Source organism: Neopsephotus bourkii, unplaced genomic scaffold (assembly GCF_033783945.1).
Source record: "Neopsephotus bourkii isolate Nb327-2 ecotype Australia unplaced genomic scaffold, CSIRO-AGI_Nbou_v1 NB_1037, whole genome shotgun sequence".
NCBI lineage: Eukaryota > Metazoa > Chordata > Aves > Psittaciformes > Psittacidae > Neopsephotus > Neopsephotus bourkii.
The window spans coordinates 1312746-1331379 of record NW_026901526.1 but is presented as its reverse complement, the minus strand read 5'-3'; the positions used below and the strand labels follow the sequence as shown (position 1 = coordinate 1331379).

At 37.2% G+C, this 18634-nt stretch overlaps 1 protein-coding gene across 5 annotated transcripts in view; it reads left to right on the top strand.

Annotated features, from left to right (window-relative positions):
- The window catches only part of RAP1GDS1 (Rap1 GTPase-GDP dissociation stimulator 1), a 97501-nt gene that overhangs the window by 54895 nt on the left and 23972 nt on the right, over nt 1–18634 (top strand). For 4 of the 5 annotated variants that reach the window (XM_061360939.1, XM_061360938.1, XM_061360940.1 and 1 more), the window contains 2 exons: nt 625–750; nt 15858–16004. In XM_061360939.1, coding sequence (XP_061216923.1) covers nt 625–750; nt 15858–16004 — 273 coding nt within the window. The remainder of the gene's footprint in view (nt 1–624; nt 751–15857; nt 16005–18634) is intronic. The other variant, XM_061360941.1, reaches the window with a different exon arrangement.

Here is an 18634-nt window from a genome sequence, read left to right as displayed (position 1 = left end):
TCCTCCAGCTTTCCTACCCTGGAGAGCATCAGTTAGAATGTGGAAAGGTACAGGTCTTTGGGCTCACTTAATCTGTCTTGTGTTTCTCATTCTTTCTTTTACTTTTCCATTCCTTACTTTCCAAATAAAGAGCCTGTTACTTAGCTTTAATGCCTTTTTTTTTTTTTTTTTAGAGCAAAAGCTTTTAAAAAGTTCTAATTAAGGGAATAGAGGGTAAAAAAATGCTGCTCATTTTGGAGTATGATTACTAGTTTTAAGTAATCTTGTGTTATTTAGTAATTTTATGTTGAACTTGTTGGGGTGGAGAAAAAGGTTGTGAATTTGTTGTTCTTTTCAGCAGCTCTTTATGATGCTAAAAATATGCTCGATCTGAGCTATGTTAAATTAGTTTCCATGGAGGTCAATTAAATACTCTTAATTCCTTCTAAATTAACAACTAATGGAAAGAACATAAGCCCAAATCCTGACTTGGGCTTATTCTCTAGAAACTCATAGAAGAACTTACACCCTTTGTGTGTGCATGTGTTTATTCTCACAAAAGCCCCAGTTGCAATGCCAGTGTAACTAGAACAGATGAAACTGACAATAGCCAGCTTGCTTTAACAGGCTTTGCACTATTTGCAGAATTTATGCGAAACCCATGTGTGGATGCCGGCTTGATCCCTCCTTTGGTGCAGCTGTTAAACTGCAAAGACCAGGAAGTATTGCTTCAAACAGGACGTGCCCTGGGCAATATATGCTACGATAGCCGTGAGTGTTGAAATATGCCGTATCTTGTAGCTGCTCTTGTAGAAGGGGGGGAATGTTTTCGTGTTTTGTACATTATGTACCGGAGGGGTAATTTTTGCCTTTTCTTGGTTTTTATTTATCATGTGACTTTCTGAGTGTATGGGACAATTGGATGTCACACTTGCATTGTGCTTTTGTGACAGAAAGACTAAAAAAACCCTGTTTGGATATGGTGATACAACTGAATGTAAAAATAGAAAAGAGTTGTGATCCTGGGTTTGTTTTTAATTGAACATAAAGAATGAGGTTTTCAGAAAGCTGGTGCTACATACACAGAGGCCTGAATACTTAATTCTTCCTCAAAGAGAATATCTCAGAAGGGAACAGAGTCAGAAGCAAATATTCATATTCCACCAGTCTCAAAGCTGCGCAGAGCTACACATGTGGCTGAAATGATGCCTGAGCTGTGTTGCTGATTCTCAAATACTCATGTGGCCAGTCAATTGCTCCAATATTACATATTGGTATTTTTGGTTGCCAGGGGTTATGGGGCAGGGAGGAGGTTGGTAAGGTTTTTTTTAGCTTTTTGTGGGCACAATAAATTATGTACTGCCAACCAACTGAGTTTTGAAATGCGATTGTGACTCCATGTGCTGATTATGTGCATGGATTTGTCATTTGCAAAACCAAAGCAGTGGCTGCAGTGATTTGAAAATGCAGCCTCATTATCCATTACTTTATTTTTATAAAAGCCAGGGCACAATAAATATGGTAGAAAAGCAGAGACACCAGGAACATCTTTCTATGCACATGAAGGAATTAGAAGCCTATGGGTGTCTGCAAATGGGAAGTGAGATGAATTGGAAAAGCATTTTGTTATCTTCAGATTTAGTGCCTTATTTCATATGGCAAGAAATTTTCTTTGTACTAAGTGTTGCATTTACTGAAGTTATGGTGTTAAGAAAACTGTTGAAAAAATGAATTATTGGTAGCCTTTCTCTTTGCCACATTTTTAATCCTAATTTGTAAATTTACATTTTATATCATTTTAAATCACCTTGCCTTTGACCTCAGGAAAGTTAATCAGATTTTCCATGCTAGCATTTCTATTTACAGACAACTACTGCTTGAGGATGTTAATGTATAATTCTTTCATTTAGGATTTTCTTTAAGGTGACTAATCAACTGAACAGCTGCTTCCCCATGGAAACTTCAAGTAGAAGCTGTTGAGCTTTATATAACATAATTTATTTACTGTATTTTATTTCAGGATCATATGTGATGTAAAGGTTTTTATTTCATATAAGCAAAATCTACATAACTATTCATGTCATTGTTCAACCCACATTTTTTCATGAAATAAAGTAAGGAAACACAAAAATTATTTTTGCAGTATCAGGCATTATAGACTGCTGATGGCTTTTATAGTTCAGAATTTATTCAGTACAGAAGGTCTGTATTACATGCCCAGTATTGCCCTTCTGTGGAGCAAAGCTGGCACTGATAAAATCTACAGTAGGCAGTGTTCTATATGCTATGTGTTGCTGTGCTCCTGTGGGAGGACAGTCACTAGCTTCCCTGTGTATTTGGATAAGATTAATGTAAAGTGTAATAAAATGTCACAAAGATCAAGATTAGCATCTTGGATTTGAGTAGAAGAGGCTATTTACAGTGCTTTTTTTATCACATCCACCCTATCTGACTTTATATTATCTTAATGTGCAATGATTATGTAGTTATCTACCCTATCCTAAATTCTTATTTAGGACAAATACTTACAAAATGCTTATCACTATGAAATTTAATACATTTTCATTCATGACTATTATTTTTTCCTAACAAAAAGCTTTAAAGTAAAACAAAGACAGGTATTGAGGCCAGTAGTTCTAGTAAAAAATGTTGTGTATTCATAGTCTTTTTCTTTTCAATTGAGACAAAAGCATACCTCTTCTGATAATTGGGACTCATATAGGAACTTGAAATACATCAGTAACTATATTTTACCATATATATGAGTGTTTTTTCACTCCTACTGCCCTTGTAAATATAACATGCTGTAAAGAAAAAGGTCTTTAAGTTCTAAATTGATGTTAGGCTGAAACTCTGAAATCAAGACCATACTGAATGGCTCATAGCAACATTTCTATTTATTATAAGCCCCAATTATCCTGTATTTCATCCCAGCAAGCGTGCATCACCTCGTTTAGAGAGAGTTTGTGTGAAAAGCTGTTAATCAGGTCTCTATTTTTGAGAGAAGTCTGCATGGTGCAAGATGAAAGCTGTGGGGCAAATGGCTTTTCCTCCAGGGAAGGCCCCTTAAAAGTGCTATGGCAGAGGAAAAGGGTGGTCTGAAATTTTTTCTTAATGAAAATGGCAGTGGTTTCTTGGTATTCACAGATTCCAGAGCTGCTGCATGAAGGCAAGACTATTACCACATAAGTTCAGGAGGGCATACTCCTGGAACACAGCTGCTATGGAAAGATAATTCATGGCTAAGTCATAGTGCTGGAAGAGGATTAGTACCTTCCATGAGGTAAAAGGGCAATTACACACTTGCTGGCCAGAGACCTTATTGAACAGATTTATCTCCTTACAGAAAATAGGAAATTAAAACCTCTTGAGTTACTGATAGATTTTCAATTCTCTGTTGAGTTTGAGGTACATATGCACAGTCTTATTGTCTGGGTCCTCATCAGTGTTGGCCCCCTGAAATAATACTGGATTGCCTGTTTGAGCATAGAAGAAAATAGAGAGAATTAAATGCATTCCATAAACAGTTAAAGAGGAAAAAATAGGTCAAATTTGTCCCAAGCAGCCTTGAGAGTATCCTTTTTGAAGTATTTATGTTATGAAGGGATCTGCTTTAGGAGTCTCTGAACATCAAGAATACGGGCAAATACAATTGCAAAGCAGAGCATAAGGAACCTTTGTTAGTACTGATGGGGCTTTTAGTACCCCGTCCTTCCTCTTGTATGCAAAGATGAAAGAAACAATGAGGCAGCCAAAAATATTGTAAGTCAGAAGCAATGAATTTAACTAACCAATAGTATGCAGACTGCTCAGTGCTGCCATACAGTTTGAGAACAGATACATTACTGCATGTTCCTGTACAGCCTGTAATTGTTCTACACACTTTGTCTAGTAAATGCCACATACACCTCGGCCCCCAAATCTTCGTCAAAGCAGAAAGTGCAAAGCAAGGAAATGGAGACGTGGTCTCTCCTGCGCTTCCTCCTGCATTCTCTCCCACTATATCTACAGCCTGTACCAAATACAGCTGCTTGTACTTCCGTATCCCCAGACAACGGATTCCTCAGCCTAACTCAGGGACAGAATTTTGTCTGAACTGTGTTACTAGATGCAAAGCTCCTAGCCCACTCATTCCTTTTAACCACCAGTTATGTCCTTATAATCAAAGCTAAATTCTTAGGCATTGTCCAGTCAGAGCAAAAGAACTATCCTGGCTGCTCCACTGCTCATTATCCAGGAATCAAACTATAGCTACTCTTCTACTTTCTTTCCATTCATGTTCTCTCCCCTCCCCCTGCCCCCACCCCTCCCTGCCATCCTCCCAAGTGCTGTTTCTTTAGTAAGTTTGTTCATTTAGGGCTGTTACAGACGTACAGATGTTACAGACTAATAGGACATACCTGCAAAACTGTTCTGTCTCCCCTGCATCTTGGTTCCACATACAAATTTCTATTGTTTAGGAAAGGTTATGTTTAATATAACATGGCTCTTGCTAGAAAAACAATGTCTTAAACCAGACCAGATTGGTTAATTCTGCTGTAGATAAAGCCTTAAAATTATTTGCTACCATCAGCTCAGGTAGTTGGGATATTAAGTTAAAGAGCAACATTATACAAATTGCAGCTTGCAATCACTTCATGAACAACCTGATGTTTAGTACATGCCTCAGCTCTCTCTGCTGGCTTCTTTCCCAGTAGACTGGGAAGATGGTGGTGATTTGAATCATGTGGCAGATTGAATGCTCGGGGGACATGGAAACTCAGACCACGGTTTTCAAATCAGGCCTTCCTTCTTGCAAGACCGTGAAGGAGAAAGACAAAGCCTGTCTGTAGCTGGGTCTCTGTCCTGCTCTGACACCTCACACACTAATGTGGTTTGTAGAGATGAGAGATTGGGCCAACCAGATAAATTTCAGTAGAAAAAAATAATGGAAGATGATGCTGTATTAAAATAATAGTATTTTCTTAACAGCTAATAGTGTCACGATATTTTTTTATCATTAAGTTTGTGGTGTGCATCCTATCTTAATCTCACTGATCTTTCCACAGGTAATTTTTTACGTAAATCAGTTTTGAACTTAAAACTATTTTCCTGTCGTTTTACATAGCATTGGGCACACTAGAGAAGCTGCCATAATTATGCTATAAAAGTGATACTTGTAAGAGGAAGCAAAAGGCTAGGACATTTAGAGCCTGATTCAGTAGCCATTCAGATTAGAGGGAGTAATAATTGTTGTTGACTTCAGCTGAGATTAGGTTAGACTCTTACCTATTAGATGATAATTCCTTCTTGTTGTTCAGAGCATCCACATATTCTGAAAGCCATCAAATGAAAATAAGATCTCCATATATCTTGTGAGGGAAATGAAAAATTTCCCATTCTGCCCCTCAATAATATTCATATTAATGGTAGTGCTAAGAGACCTCCTTGGGAATCTCAAAGCTATTGCTTTTTGTACCCATCCACAACCTTGTTTCTTCATGAAACCACCAACCCAGGTATATGTCCTTGCCAATTATACTTGATGAAATAAACATCTATAGAATTGGAAAGAAACTGAAACTGCCAACTCATTCTGTAAAAGCTCTCTTCTGACAGCTGCTTATCTACCTTTTTCTGCAGGAAATTCACTGGATCCTTTTCCAATTTCCCAAACTGTACATTTCTTTCTTGTCTACCCAGTCTTACTTGTATTGATGGTAAGACCTCCTTGATGAATTTTAGCAATATGGCCTTTCATATAGACACAGATCTCTCTTGATCCCAGCCTTAACATTATACCATGAACATTGTAGCACTTCTGTATATTTAGCTGCCCATCCTATAACGATTTACAGATCTCTTGCAGAGTTCTGCTAAGAAAGGGTAAGTACAAGGATAAGAAACAACTCAATTGTACAGTTATATACATCCTCTCTGAGGAGATGAGATGAATTTCAGAATTTAAACCAGAAAACCAGATGCTTAAGAATTAAACATACTGGAAAGAAATCAAATTCAGTTTTCTTAAAAAAATAATAATAATAATGGCATAACCTTTATCAGTACTGTATAGAAAATGTTCAGAATCCTAGAACACAACTGGTATTGATAATGGCACACTATTAGCTAATCATTGTTATGTAGGTCACCCTGACTCAAGCAGCATCTTACTATAGTCTTTCACTTTTCTTGGTCCTAGATGCTACCAAACACAAATGCCACCTACTAAGCTGCTTCCCAAGCAATATAATGAAATTGAGACCAGAGGCTTTGACTTGTTGCTTTAACGCTGCTTAGAACAGCTTGCAGACAATTTAAAGTCTAGTTGTATAGTAATAATGTTTTACCCTTAGATCTTTCCTCTCCAAGGCTTGTCAGAGTCTTAGAAAACTATAGCATTTTTAAGTTAGAAGTCCCTGATAATGCAATAATTTTTCCAAACCTCTGCAGCAGAAGTATTGCATCGGCTAGAAACTGAGCATACCATACGCATGCTAGCACATACTTTCACAGTAATATTTAGTACTTATCAGCAATTAATCATGAATGTTCTTAGGAAGCTGTTCAACAATATTATTCTAATTAACTGATTTAATAGCTGGCCTAACTGGAATCAAAATGATGAGGAAATCTTCCTAGAGCACCAAAAGAGCCATTTGAGAGGTGATACGAAAAACATGAATTCTCAGTCTCAGGCTATTACTCTTTTAAAAAGTTTCACTCAGTGTATCAACTCTTGTAACACAAGTTGCAAAACTCTCTTGACTTAAGCCAAAACTTTAAAAAAGCCCACATGGGGGTGAAAAAAATAATTTAAACCAAAACAAAACCAAATTACTTGTTTTGTGCAGTTCAAATACTTTTCCTTGTTTTTCCAGAAAGATAATTTGAATATTCAGAATAAATAGATCAGAATCCTGTACAAGTACAAAGACAAAATCTAAGAAACAAAGATTTTTTTCTTATACCCCACACTTTCTGCCCCTCCAGCTTTTCATTTACAGTCTGTAAAATTTATGTATTGCTCATATTCCAACAGGCTCAGAGACAGCTTAATTTACAGTCAAAATAGAAGCCACAGGCAACAAGGACGTCAGGAAAGAAAAAAGAAAAAGGATAAGAGATGGAAGGTGTTTCTTTAAAGAAGGTCATGAGCAGAATTTCAGGAACAATAATGAACAAAACCAGATTTGTAACTCAGTCTTACCCTTTCAGTTCAAGCTCCCTTTTCATGTCTTTTTTTCACTTTGCCTTTTAAGGTACTCGACAGCCTTTATATTTTATAGGTAACTGCACAGTCACATGGTTTTGCTTTTAAGCCCCACAGAAAACAGCTTGTTAGACATGGCCAGCGTGTCTAGCTTAGTCCACTTTATTTAGAAAAATAGGCATGGTGTGAATAGAAATATCGAGTGTCATGAAATCAACAGTGGTGAAACACCAACTGAATTACCATGGAAAACCAAAGAAGGAGTCTGCTAGTGTGTTACTAAGCATTGCTTATGTATATCTGGGAAGTAACCATTTATTAACATTTTTTTATAAGCTCACAGCCATTATTCTTCTCCTTTAAAATTTGTGGCTTTAAGGCATTCTAATTATATGATAGCTTCTTAAATAATAACCTAAAATACAGTCTTGTACTCTCAGATCCACTTCTGCAGATTTTTGCAACACTGCACCATGCATATCTTGCACACGCCAAGCCTTTAGTTGTTTACATGATAGATATATAGGCATCTGGTTTTACACAGCATTTCATACGGTGTAGTAACAGCATGAGGCTAACATGCAAATCACCTAAATTCAGTTACATTTGTGTTCATATATAAGGAACAGTATGCAATTCTCAGAAACAGAAACTGGACGTTATTGGCAAAGGACTATATTAGTAAAATGTATCCTTTAATGCAGTGAAGTTCTTGAATGTCTCAACCAAGGGACCAGGACTGTTTAGTTAGAGGGATTCTAATAATACTGTTTGCACACTAACATAATCAAGAGATAGTATCTACCAGAGGAAGCTGCAGCCTAAGTACTTGTTAAAAATGGTGAGCAAGTTACATAAAACTACAGATAACAGCAAGATAGTTAAAATTAGCAATAACAAAGCTGTGTTCTTGTTGGACAAAGTGTCAGTCTGTATGAAGAAAGTCCCTAAGCCTCCTTGATCCTGAGACTGCTATGTGTCTTGTTAGCTGTCCACCTGGCAGAATGGCCTGAGGACTCAGGGTGGATGAGGTTAATACCCAATCTATAACAGCATTCATATTTCTGTAAGAAAAGAATCACTTACCTGAAACAGTGTCCAGTTTATCAACTGCATCTTGCCACCTCCTGGCTCCTTGAGCATAGGCTGTTCTGCAGTCATAGTGCATTGCTAGTTGCCCTTTGGTCAACTCAGTGGGTTGCCTTCTGCTAAGGAGGTAAAAGATTTCCTAAAGCAAAACACTTCTTGCTGGTCTTTATCAGGCTGTATTCTACAATATATCAGATACAAGAATCTTCTGCAGGTTTGCACCTCCATGCAGACTGCACACTGCTGCTTGGAATTGCTTGAGAAGGCCATGTCCTCTTTCTCCCCCTAGGCTTCATGATTTGGCACAAGGATAGGACTGACCTCAACCCCAAGAGTCACCGCAGCTTGTCCTAGATCCCAGGGCCACTTGTTACTTTTTCACTTACGTGAATAGTTTTCTTTGCTCGCAGGGTCTAGTAGGATCTGCAAGTAGGCTTTATAGAGGATTTTGTTTGTTTCATTTTTTGCTTCTTGGGCTTTTCCCAACCTCCAAATCTCCAAGGGTTACACACTTTCTGAGGCTGTTCCTCTGGCTGCTTTGGTAGGCACTCACAGCTGCAGCTAGCTGTACCACTCTCACATAATACCAGGCAAAGCTTTTTGCCAGGCTGCGTTCAGCAGCTCCCAGCAGAATGCCCCTGTTCTGCCACAGACTGTAACTATGCTATGCTTGGTTCACAGTCTTGTTCTTGGTGAGTTTGAAGCTGAGAGACAGCATTGCACTCAAGACCTGGGAGTAAAAATTCTAAATCAATTGCTTTGTGCAGGTTTATTCTGTTAATAGCATGAGATGCTATAAATGCCTACTTACCAGTGTAGAAAAACTGCCTGGTGTTTTACTCTGTAATTGGATTCCATGATTTATTTCATGCTGTATAAAATAATAAGCATAGGCTGGCTTCAGCTCTGACTTATGCTCTCATAAACCTAGAGTAATTTGTTTGACTGCAATGGAATTACTAAGGAGTTGCATAGAGTTATAAAATCAACCAGAGAATCTGCTGTAAGCATATTGTTCATGAAAAGGAAAGCAGAGGGAAGTGCTACATTCAACTCCGAGGGCCTTTACCAGACTTTCATACATCTAGAACTTCCTCGTACCAGTTGGCTTCTTTATTTTCAAATAGAATTCAGTAGTGGAAATTACACTTGAAAAGTAAAATCTCCTTGTAATCCATAACAAATCACCTGACATTGCTGAGACCAGTAGTATTGTCTATCTTGTTGCTAATAAAAATGTTTCTGCTGTTATATTGAAATCTCAGGTCCACTAGTGGAGTTTGACTGGAAGTGAAGTATTAAGAAGTCTTGAACAGTAAACTCATCACTATTCACTTATATTTTGTCTGAAATCAGAAACATTTGATTTTTCTCATATGTACCTGACATAAGAGGAATATAAAAATAAGCATCAGGTGTCATTAGCCAGCCAATAAGCTGGCAACTGTTTTATCCAAAAAGATCAGTGCTACATCTTTTCAATTCTTGAAAGCACTGCATTAAAAGACAGCATTCCGTTCGCATTTCTAGTTTACCGTTTACGTATTCATTATTTTAACAATAATTGCTAAAATAACAACTTATGAGACAATACCCTCAATGCAGCTGGAGTTAGGGCTAAAAATAGTTGACAGCAATTTAAGATGAACTGATTAAAAGGCTGTTCTGTTTATTTCTGAAACAAGCAGGACTAATTCAAGATATTTTTTTTTCTTCAGAAAGTGAAGACTTTAAGGCTATATTCATTGATTTTAATCAAGAAGCAAATAAAACAAACAAAACTACTTCTGAAATCAGAGTCTTATAATTCCTGAAGGATTTAAATAAAGGAAAAGGAAATTTCCGTACAGATTGACGGAGCAGTCTCCAAAATTATCTTTCAGATTATTAAAACATGAATCTCAAAATACAGTATTGCTGTGTCCTATCCCTTTTATGAATTGAAGACATGGAAAAAGCAGCAAACAATAATAGTGCAATATAATTACATGAAGCTTACTTTCCTTGAAAACAAAAAAATAATGCAGTGCTTCTGTGTGTCCTGTAGCAGGGTTGTAGTCTGGAGTCTTGCAGTCAAAGAATTGACAGGATCCAGAATCCAATGATTTAAAAGCATGCAGAGATTGAACATAAAAAGTAGGGTAAAGTACTAAAACTTAACGACAGTATTGTCTTACAAGTTTTATCTTTACAGTGTTCAGATGGTGAGAGGAAAGGTACACTCACAGTTTACGTAAGTGGCAATGCTTTTCCTAACATCTTCATGGATGACATGGTTTACACTAGCTAAGGTTTGCCCCTAATAGTGGGTTTTTCTCTATTTTCCTAGTAAGAAGAGAGGAAAACATGTAAGCACGACCTTTCTTCCTTTGGAGTTCTACTCCTGCTGTTTTTTTCTCCATGCACAGTCCTAATTTTCTGTATGTCACATTGTCACGTCATAATTTCCTCTGCAGTAGCCAGTTTGATATCACAGGTGGTTATGACTTGAGGTGAAGGGGTAAGCAGCAGAAGCAGATGAACGCCTCAGTACAAAACCATGCAAAGAGGACCTAATTAAAAAACAGCAGAAAATAAAAATAGAACATGTAGAAAGAACTTTTCCTACCCCCAACTTGGGCTACTGTAAATCAGTTCATCAAGTTACCCACAGAGCACCTAGGTGAAAAAGAATGCAGGTTTGTACCCAAATGAAATACAGAGGAAGAGCTTAAAAGTAAACCGGCAGTGTATAATTTAAATCATTTCAATGTTTCACCCAATTTCAGAGTAAAAGAATGCTAAAACAAATACTATATTTTTTTTCATGTCACCAAAAGCTGCTGTCTTGGCAGCTCTGTTTGTGCAAATCAGGGACCTTGATCGTATAAATCATCCTTTCCCTCACTGACTTGCACCATTTATATCAGTGCAACTATTTAGCCCAATAAACCTTTGTAGAACATGAACTGGCAAAAGAATACAGAATGAATTAGACCAATTTGAGTGCCCTACTGAGAAATGTCATTACATATGACATTTTATTGTGAAAAACAAAATTCGTATTTTAGAATGAAGATTCAGTAACAAAGATTTAGTAAAGAACTGTTGGGGACGCAGGGGCACTATGGCCATTGTGATGTAAGATACGATAGTCAAAGTTAATACAGTGTTCATACCTTACCTTTCTTGGTGAAAAAAACAAAACAAAACAAAACTGGACAAGCTTTCAAACAACCATGCAGTACATGACTATCCCAAACGTAATTTTCTATGCTTTTACTTAGTCATTATTTAACTAGCTATGTTATCATCATCACCAAAATTGGAGACACCTACCTTTTTTTACTAGCTGGTGAGCTTACTCATCATATACACAGTTAAATAACAGTGTGCATTTTTGCAGGCCCAGGGACATTTCTGAAATGACTTCTGAACTGTAGTTCAAATATTAAAGTTCAGAATAACAGCGTAACCAGACTGCTATATATAAAAACTTAACTAAAATTGGGTAAAACATGAGTGTTTTGAACTGTCTAAAACTGTAGTTTGTTTTTTTTTTTTCTTGTGAAGACACAGCTCTATATCCTAACAGAACATGAATAAGAAACATTTTTGTCCTTATCTTTATGAGATGCATATGCTTCTTTAATGTCACTTGGATTAACAGTTAAAATTTTATATTAAAGGGCCCGGTATGAAAACAGCAAAGCTAATTTAAGGTTTGGATTAAAGATCACATGGTGAGCTGTTTGCAAAAATGTTTTCTGCTATCTGCCTCTGTTATGGCACGGCTCTTTGCCTGTATTTTCCAGATAATAAGCTTACAGTCATGACAAAAATCATAGTATTGGTACATATTGTTTAGAAATAAGTCATTGGCTGTATATAACTTACACTTTGTTTTCATACTTAAAGTTGTTGCTTTAATCCTTTTTTCTTGTTAACCTTTTATGACAGAGTGGCTTGGTTAAGGAATTAGTAAACTGGGAAGAAAACTCAAAGGAAAATTATGCACATACATCTTGGGAAAAGCAGATTGAAACTACTCTAAGTGCTGCATTTTGAAGACCTGCCAGTCATATGCACTAAAAAAACCTGATCTTTGACTTGGGCTTCCACTGGAGTAGGCATGGCTGAGCCACAGGGAAATATGATGAGACTGTTGATAGGGAGAATATGAGCAGTCAAAGTAATTTGATGATCCACATTAAAACACAGTTTTGCATAAAACTCCTGTGAGCAACTCAGGATAGAAAGAGACTTTACTATTTCTTAGAGATGGTTGCGTTGCATCCTGGCTAAAGAAAGAACATTGTGGAAGTAATAACTCATTCTGCAATAAATCTTACCCTACATTTTGTAGGGGCAAAAAACAGTCCCTGCAGTCTTGGATTGTCATTCTGGCATCTTTAAACACTATTATGTGTTCTGAAAAAAGCAAAAAAGCTATACAACAGCATTGCCCTTTGTGAGCTGCTGTGAAGCATTTTTAATAGAAATGTGAATGCTCTCATTAAACTGTTCAATCACTGATCTCTTAGGAATAGCAAATGTTTATTTAAAAAGGTCACAGGAAAAAAAATCAACATGGCTTCTGGGAGGCTGGAAGCACGTTAAGTGTGGGAGTTCACAGAGCTGCTGAACTGGAAGGTAATACTTGGATTGAGTACAAGAAACAGCAACATGCTGTGGTCTTGTTTTGACTGTAAATGATTTGGAGGTCGGTGAGTATTCTTGTGTGCAAGATCTGTTTCTTAGCTACAGAGCAGGGAGAAGCGAGTCAGTAATAAGTACATGGAGCATTCTGAGTCAGAAGTACACTTTTTGCCTGGGGATGCAACAGGGTGTCATAGCCTCAGCTTGGAGCAGCTAGTCAAGCCCTTCAGAATTTTCCTCCTACATCTGGTGCAGGATTCTTTGTGGCCCTGGACTAATGAGCTAAGTTAATCCTTTTGGGCATAAGAAGGCAGCAACCGGAGATCCTAATTACAGCTCTAGCCCAGGTCTGTTCTTCACCCAGCTTCCTAGGGCAGTGAAACAGCTGCACAGGGTGAGCTCTAGCATGGGAAAGAGAGCAAATTCAATTTTATGAATTTACATCAAAGTCTGGCACTTACAGCCTGCCACATACTTGGGAGGGATGCTGAAGTTCATTTAACCCTAACTTTTTGAGCATACTGCAGAGACAGAGAGACATATCTTGAAATGAGATTTGTTTCTGAATCTTTCTGCCTTACTTTTGCTGTCTGTACAGCGGAAGCCGATTATCAATCTAACAAAAATACTGTGTGGATAAGAATTTTGTCATGTATTTGAAGTGAGAGACTATTCTGTACCGAAAGATACAGCAGGTTTTGATGTATAACTTCTTTGACAAACCAGAGAAAGGAAGTAAAAGGATGTACAAGTTAATATCTTACAACAGATGAAAATCTATCACACAATTATTTTCAGTGGAGTTCTGCCAAATTCGATGCAGGTAAGGAACGTGGCTTGTAATTGGCTTTTATTTTTTTTTTAAACCTTGCTCCCAAACCCTCACCCAACTCTACCATTGTACTATCCTTTGCTTACTTATTTTATATTCAGTTCCATATCAAGACATAGGATCAAGCTCAACACCTGGATTCTTAATCTCAAGCTTAATTTTATCATGGTTTTAGTTTGTTGATTTGAATGGCATTACCGTAATTTGAAGATCGGATTCAGTCCACTGGATCCAGAATTAGTGACTCAGTTGTTTTGCACACTTGTTTTGACTCACAAAACAGGTGAGTCAAATACAAACCCATTATTTGCATAACTTGTGCAATTAAAAAAATGCAAGAGAAGAATGAGTAAAACAGGATACTGGAATATTCCAGCCAAGTTTATTGTTTTCTCTGCTGATTTGGTAAACATAAGCACTGAATCTGAACATCTGACTGTATTGTCTCACTATATTTTGGTGTAGGACTTACTTTCATGTCAGCATTATACCTACATTTGTCACTGAATCAAGAATGTGAGAGATTTATTTCTTTTATATTTCTCCTTTTTTAGTAGTTCCTTCTTGACACAGAATCTTAGCTTGATCTTTTTTGACTGTAAACAGATTTCAGTTTCTCCTTTTTCAAAATGGAATATACATACCTGCAGTGAAACACGGTCCCCTGATGTCACCGTCATGCCCAAGGCAGAGACAGTCATGGCAGAGATGGTTTTCCTCTGCTGCATATATCTATCTCAGTTATTCTGCAAAACACTTAACTATTAAATTTTTTACCAAAATAGTAAGATCCACCAAGAATTACCATTCCTCCTTCAGCTCCACTCAGCAAATTATCTGAAGTCCCTATATAAACCCCTTATATATGTGTGTTTTTCTATTTATGAATATATACAATGTAGGTTTATATACAGTATTTGTAATCATTTTGTGTATCTATAGTAGGTAATGGGTATGTATGCTTCATAAATAGTATTAACAAGAATTGGAAGATTTAGAAACTTCTTTTTGTAGAGCTCTTGAGCACTTATAAGTGAAAGATCATATTATAAATGTGGGAAACCTTGGTTTTCATACTGAACACATTGCAGAAAACTTGATCGCTTGACCTGTGTATGACGGAGACAGAGAGGAGTGATGACAGAGTAGTTAGTAACAAAGGAAAGATGAGATTTGCTTTGGGGCCATTAAGAAATTGAGGAGAGGAGGTGGGTTTTTTTCTTCTTGTTTTGATAAACTTTTGCTTTAATCGTATTTTTCCCCCAAGGTTTGTTTTCGTCCAGATTTTCCAGTTGATTCCAACTGTAACTCACTTGGAAATATCTCCTTTTGCAAACCCTGGAATTTATGTTATTGACTGTTATCTGTGCTGATTACCTGCTGAGAAAGGAAGCAATATTGTCGATTTTTGTAATAGAAGACCAATTTTTCCTTTATTCCTACATCAGTACATCAAGTCTGATTTGTTATACAGAAAGAGTTCCATATAAAGATTATGGTGTGTTATTTACAACACCTCAGAACATTGTAGTCCTTTAAGGATGCAGAACAAATTTTTCTTTCAGCTATACAAAATAAGCTGATAGAGGTATTAAATTTCAGGTAGAGAAATATAAGGAACTTGCAGTATGGCAGAACAAGTGCCTGAACAGAGTTTGTGACTGAAAATTAGTACCTCTGTTTACTTTGTCTGTCTTACCCCCCATTTTGTTTTAAATAACCTAAGCAATTGATTTTTTATATTTCAATTCCTCAACCTGCATAACAGCACTTTACCTGGTCCACAAGGGTGTATGAACCAGGCTTTGTAAAGCGCTGAGAACCTCCCTGTGGCAAAACCCAATATATCTTCAGGATATTATTTATCAGCTCTGCCTCAAACACAGAACTTCCTTACAAAGGTATTAGTGCCGGGTGGTTAATCCCTTTTCTTGTAGGTGTTTTCACTTTCCTAGCTCTATTGCACTAAAAGCTGGACCTCAAGCATCTCTCTAGGTGAATCTGACAACATTGGAGAATGACTTCACTCTGTTTAAAACCTTTGTTTTGTATGATTACTGTTATGTTCGGGACGCTACAATGGGTTTTGGTTTCATTTTTTTTTTAATGTAACTCTTTGTTTTACAGATGAGGGCAGGAACGCAGTTGACCATGCAGGTGGTGCACATATTGTAGTAGACCATATAAGGTCACTGTGCAGTAAAACAGATCCAGCCAGTGAGAAGCTCTTGACTGTCTTTTGTGGCATGCTGATGAACTATAGCAATGAGAATGGTAAACAACACCAAAAATTTGCTTTATGTCTACCAGGAGAACAACCCCATCAAAGAAAGAGATAAAATAAAATCAACTGTAGGTTTACACTGTGGATACTAAGTTACTCTGAAAAGATCAATACCTCAATTCATGTATGCAATTTTGTGTTCAATTAGAATTATATTCCCCTAAATACTAGATATTTTCCTGATGGAATTCCATGTAGTGTATTGTATAAAGTTCTAAAGTCAACATCTGAAATTTATTGCTTTGTCTAAAAACAATACATGGAGATGTATCACACGCCTTAGGAAGAAACAGATTTACAGAAGTAAACTAGAAGGCTGCATTAAGTCCTCTCTTTTTCATTTAGTATCAAGCACAACCATAAGATTAATTTGCTGCAGGCATGCAGCTTTGTCTTGTTGTGGATTTGGGGGTACGTATGCCAAGCAGTTTTCCTTAGTCGTTTTTCTCCATGTGAAATGTATATAAAACCACATTACTTTTTCTAAGGCAAATGAGGAATAATTTATGTGTATGTTCAACAGTGTTCTGTGTCTACAGATCACAAGTTTGTGTTCTTTATCCATGAAATGGAGATGTTTAGAGAATGGGACAAAAACACAAGATAGTATTTTAAATTAGAAGTCCTTGACCACTAAGGGTAAAAAAAAGGAGTTCTACACCAGTTGTACAAACATATTGATATTTTAGTATAGAGTTGGCTTCTGTACACAAGCGTTGTAATATGCCAAGGCATATTTTACAGTGTTCACACATTTCTGAGTTTTTCAAAATTTGAATCTGAGAAAATTGGGATAAATGAGGAAAGCTAAATAGAGGCTGTTCTCCCGACTTGCAATGGCACAGACTGCAAATGTAGTTAGCTAATTATATTCTTTCTTCAATCATGCCCATTTCCTGAATTGTAGTGTTATCTTAGGAAGAAATAGCTTCTTTATTAGCTGCTCACCATTTCCTTAAAGTTACCACTTTCTGTAATTCACTTTCCAAACCTGTGTCCCCCAAACTCTTCTACTTTTCAGGATGGTCTGTAAGCTTAACTTTTTGTTGGTTTTGCCTTTACTGTATACATTTTTATCTGCTTTATCATCTCTTCTAGCAGTTTCCTTGTGTGTTTTCTGTGGCAATTCTCTGGAGCTCTCAGCTTTTAGTGTTATTTATCCACCTCCAAATACCACTGTTGTACGTGCTTCATCTCTTGTTCCTACATTCCCTTTTTCTGCTCTTTCACTGGTATTAAAGAATACTTCTTTACAGCAATTCTTCCTTCTCCTCCAAATAGCAGCTTTCTAGTGCCTTTATTTCATATAGTTTTCAGGAACTGTTTTGCTTGATGTCTGCATGATTGTCACATTTTATCATATTTCATAGTGTTAACTCCCTATTTTCTTTATTCATTAAAATATTTGGAGCAAATAGATATTTGCACCTTTACACTGTCAGAATCATCTGGATTAATTAGAACTAGTAAGCATCCAGTATACTTGGTAGCTCAAGACAGAAGAGTCCAAAAATGCTGTGTAGAGGTAGTGTATCAGTTTTGCTTTGGTGACCAAACTCCCCACAGATCTTCCCTAGGAAAACAATTATGAGATAAATCTCCCAAACAAGCAGTTTCTGAACAGTTTAAGTGTTATGAACATTGAATAAATGACTTATTCCATGTAGCAAGACAGCTTATTCTGATGCAATCAATAAAGCAGTTGTGTAGTTCAGTGACAACTAGGAGGATTCACTAGCTAAACAACACCTTTCATCTCACACAAACTAATGAACTGATGCAATATTCACAGGAGCCACTGAATAAGTGTCAGAAGTGAGAAATGCTGAAGTATTTCCAGCTCCTGGACCTGGGAGGACACAGGGCACTACCCTGTCCTACCACCATGTCGGGGAGGAATGCTGGGGGCTTACCAAACCCTTCCCTACCCCACATATTTGGTGTTCTCCATCCATCAAAAAGGGCCTTTTGGTGGGGACTCAGCTCCTCTTTGGCCAAGCACCCATGGGTATGCTCTGTAAGACTTGTGTCCTCTAGTTTCGTTGTAAACTGGGTCACTGACTGGACAACCACTGAATTAAACCCTAAATAATCTGCCAAATCAATAAAAAAATAAATTGTGAGTCAGAGGGTTAAATTTTTTGGAAGAGATCTCAGTGGCCGTACTTGCAGCACGTGAATGGCAACACAGGCAGGTGACCTATCTTGCCAGCTTTGTCTTAAGAGCTGCAAGTACCATTGGACCATAGATGTGAACTGCTCTAAAAATATCACTTGTGGACCATTTTAAACTTTCAAGACAACAGTCAGTGTCACATGTGAGCCCAAGACAACCACTTGCTTCCATGCATTGCAGCATCAGATGGATAATATTCTGAGTAAATGCAATTCATTACTGACTTAAACTCAGATTGCCCCGACAGTTACTTGTGCTCCAGGTTAGCATATTCACTTAAAAGACTTCATCCCATGTTACTTACACAGAAGGTAAACACTGCCTTGGTTTTGCTGAAGGATGAGGAGTATGGGATGGCAGCCTAGCGTCCCAGATTGCTTTGTCTGTAGTTATGGAAACAAATTAGACAAAAGAAAAAGTATTAGAAATGTAAGGTGGAAGTTT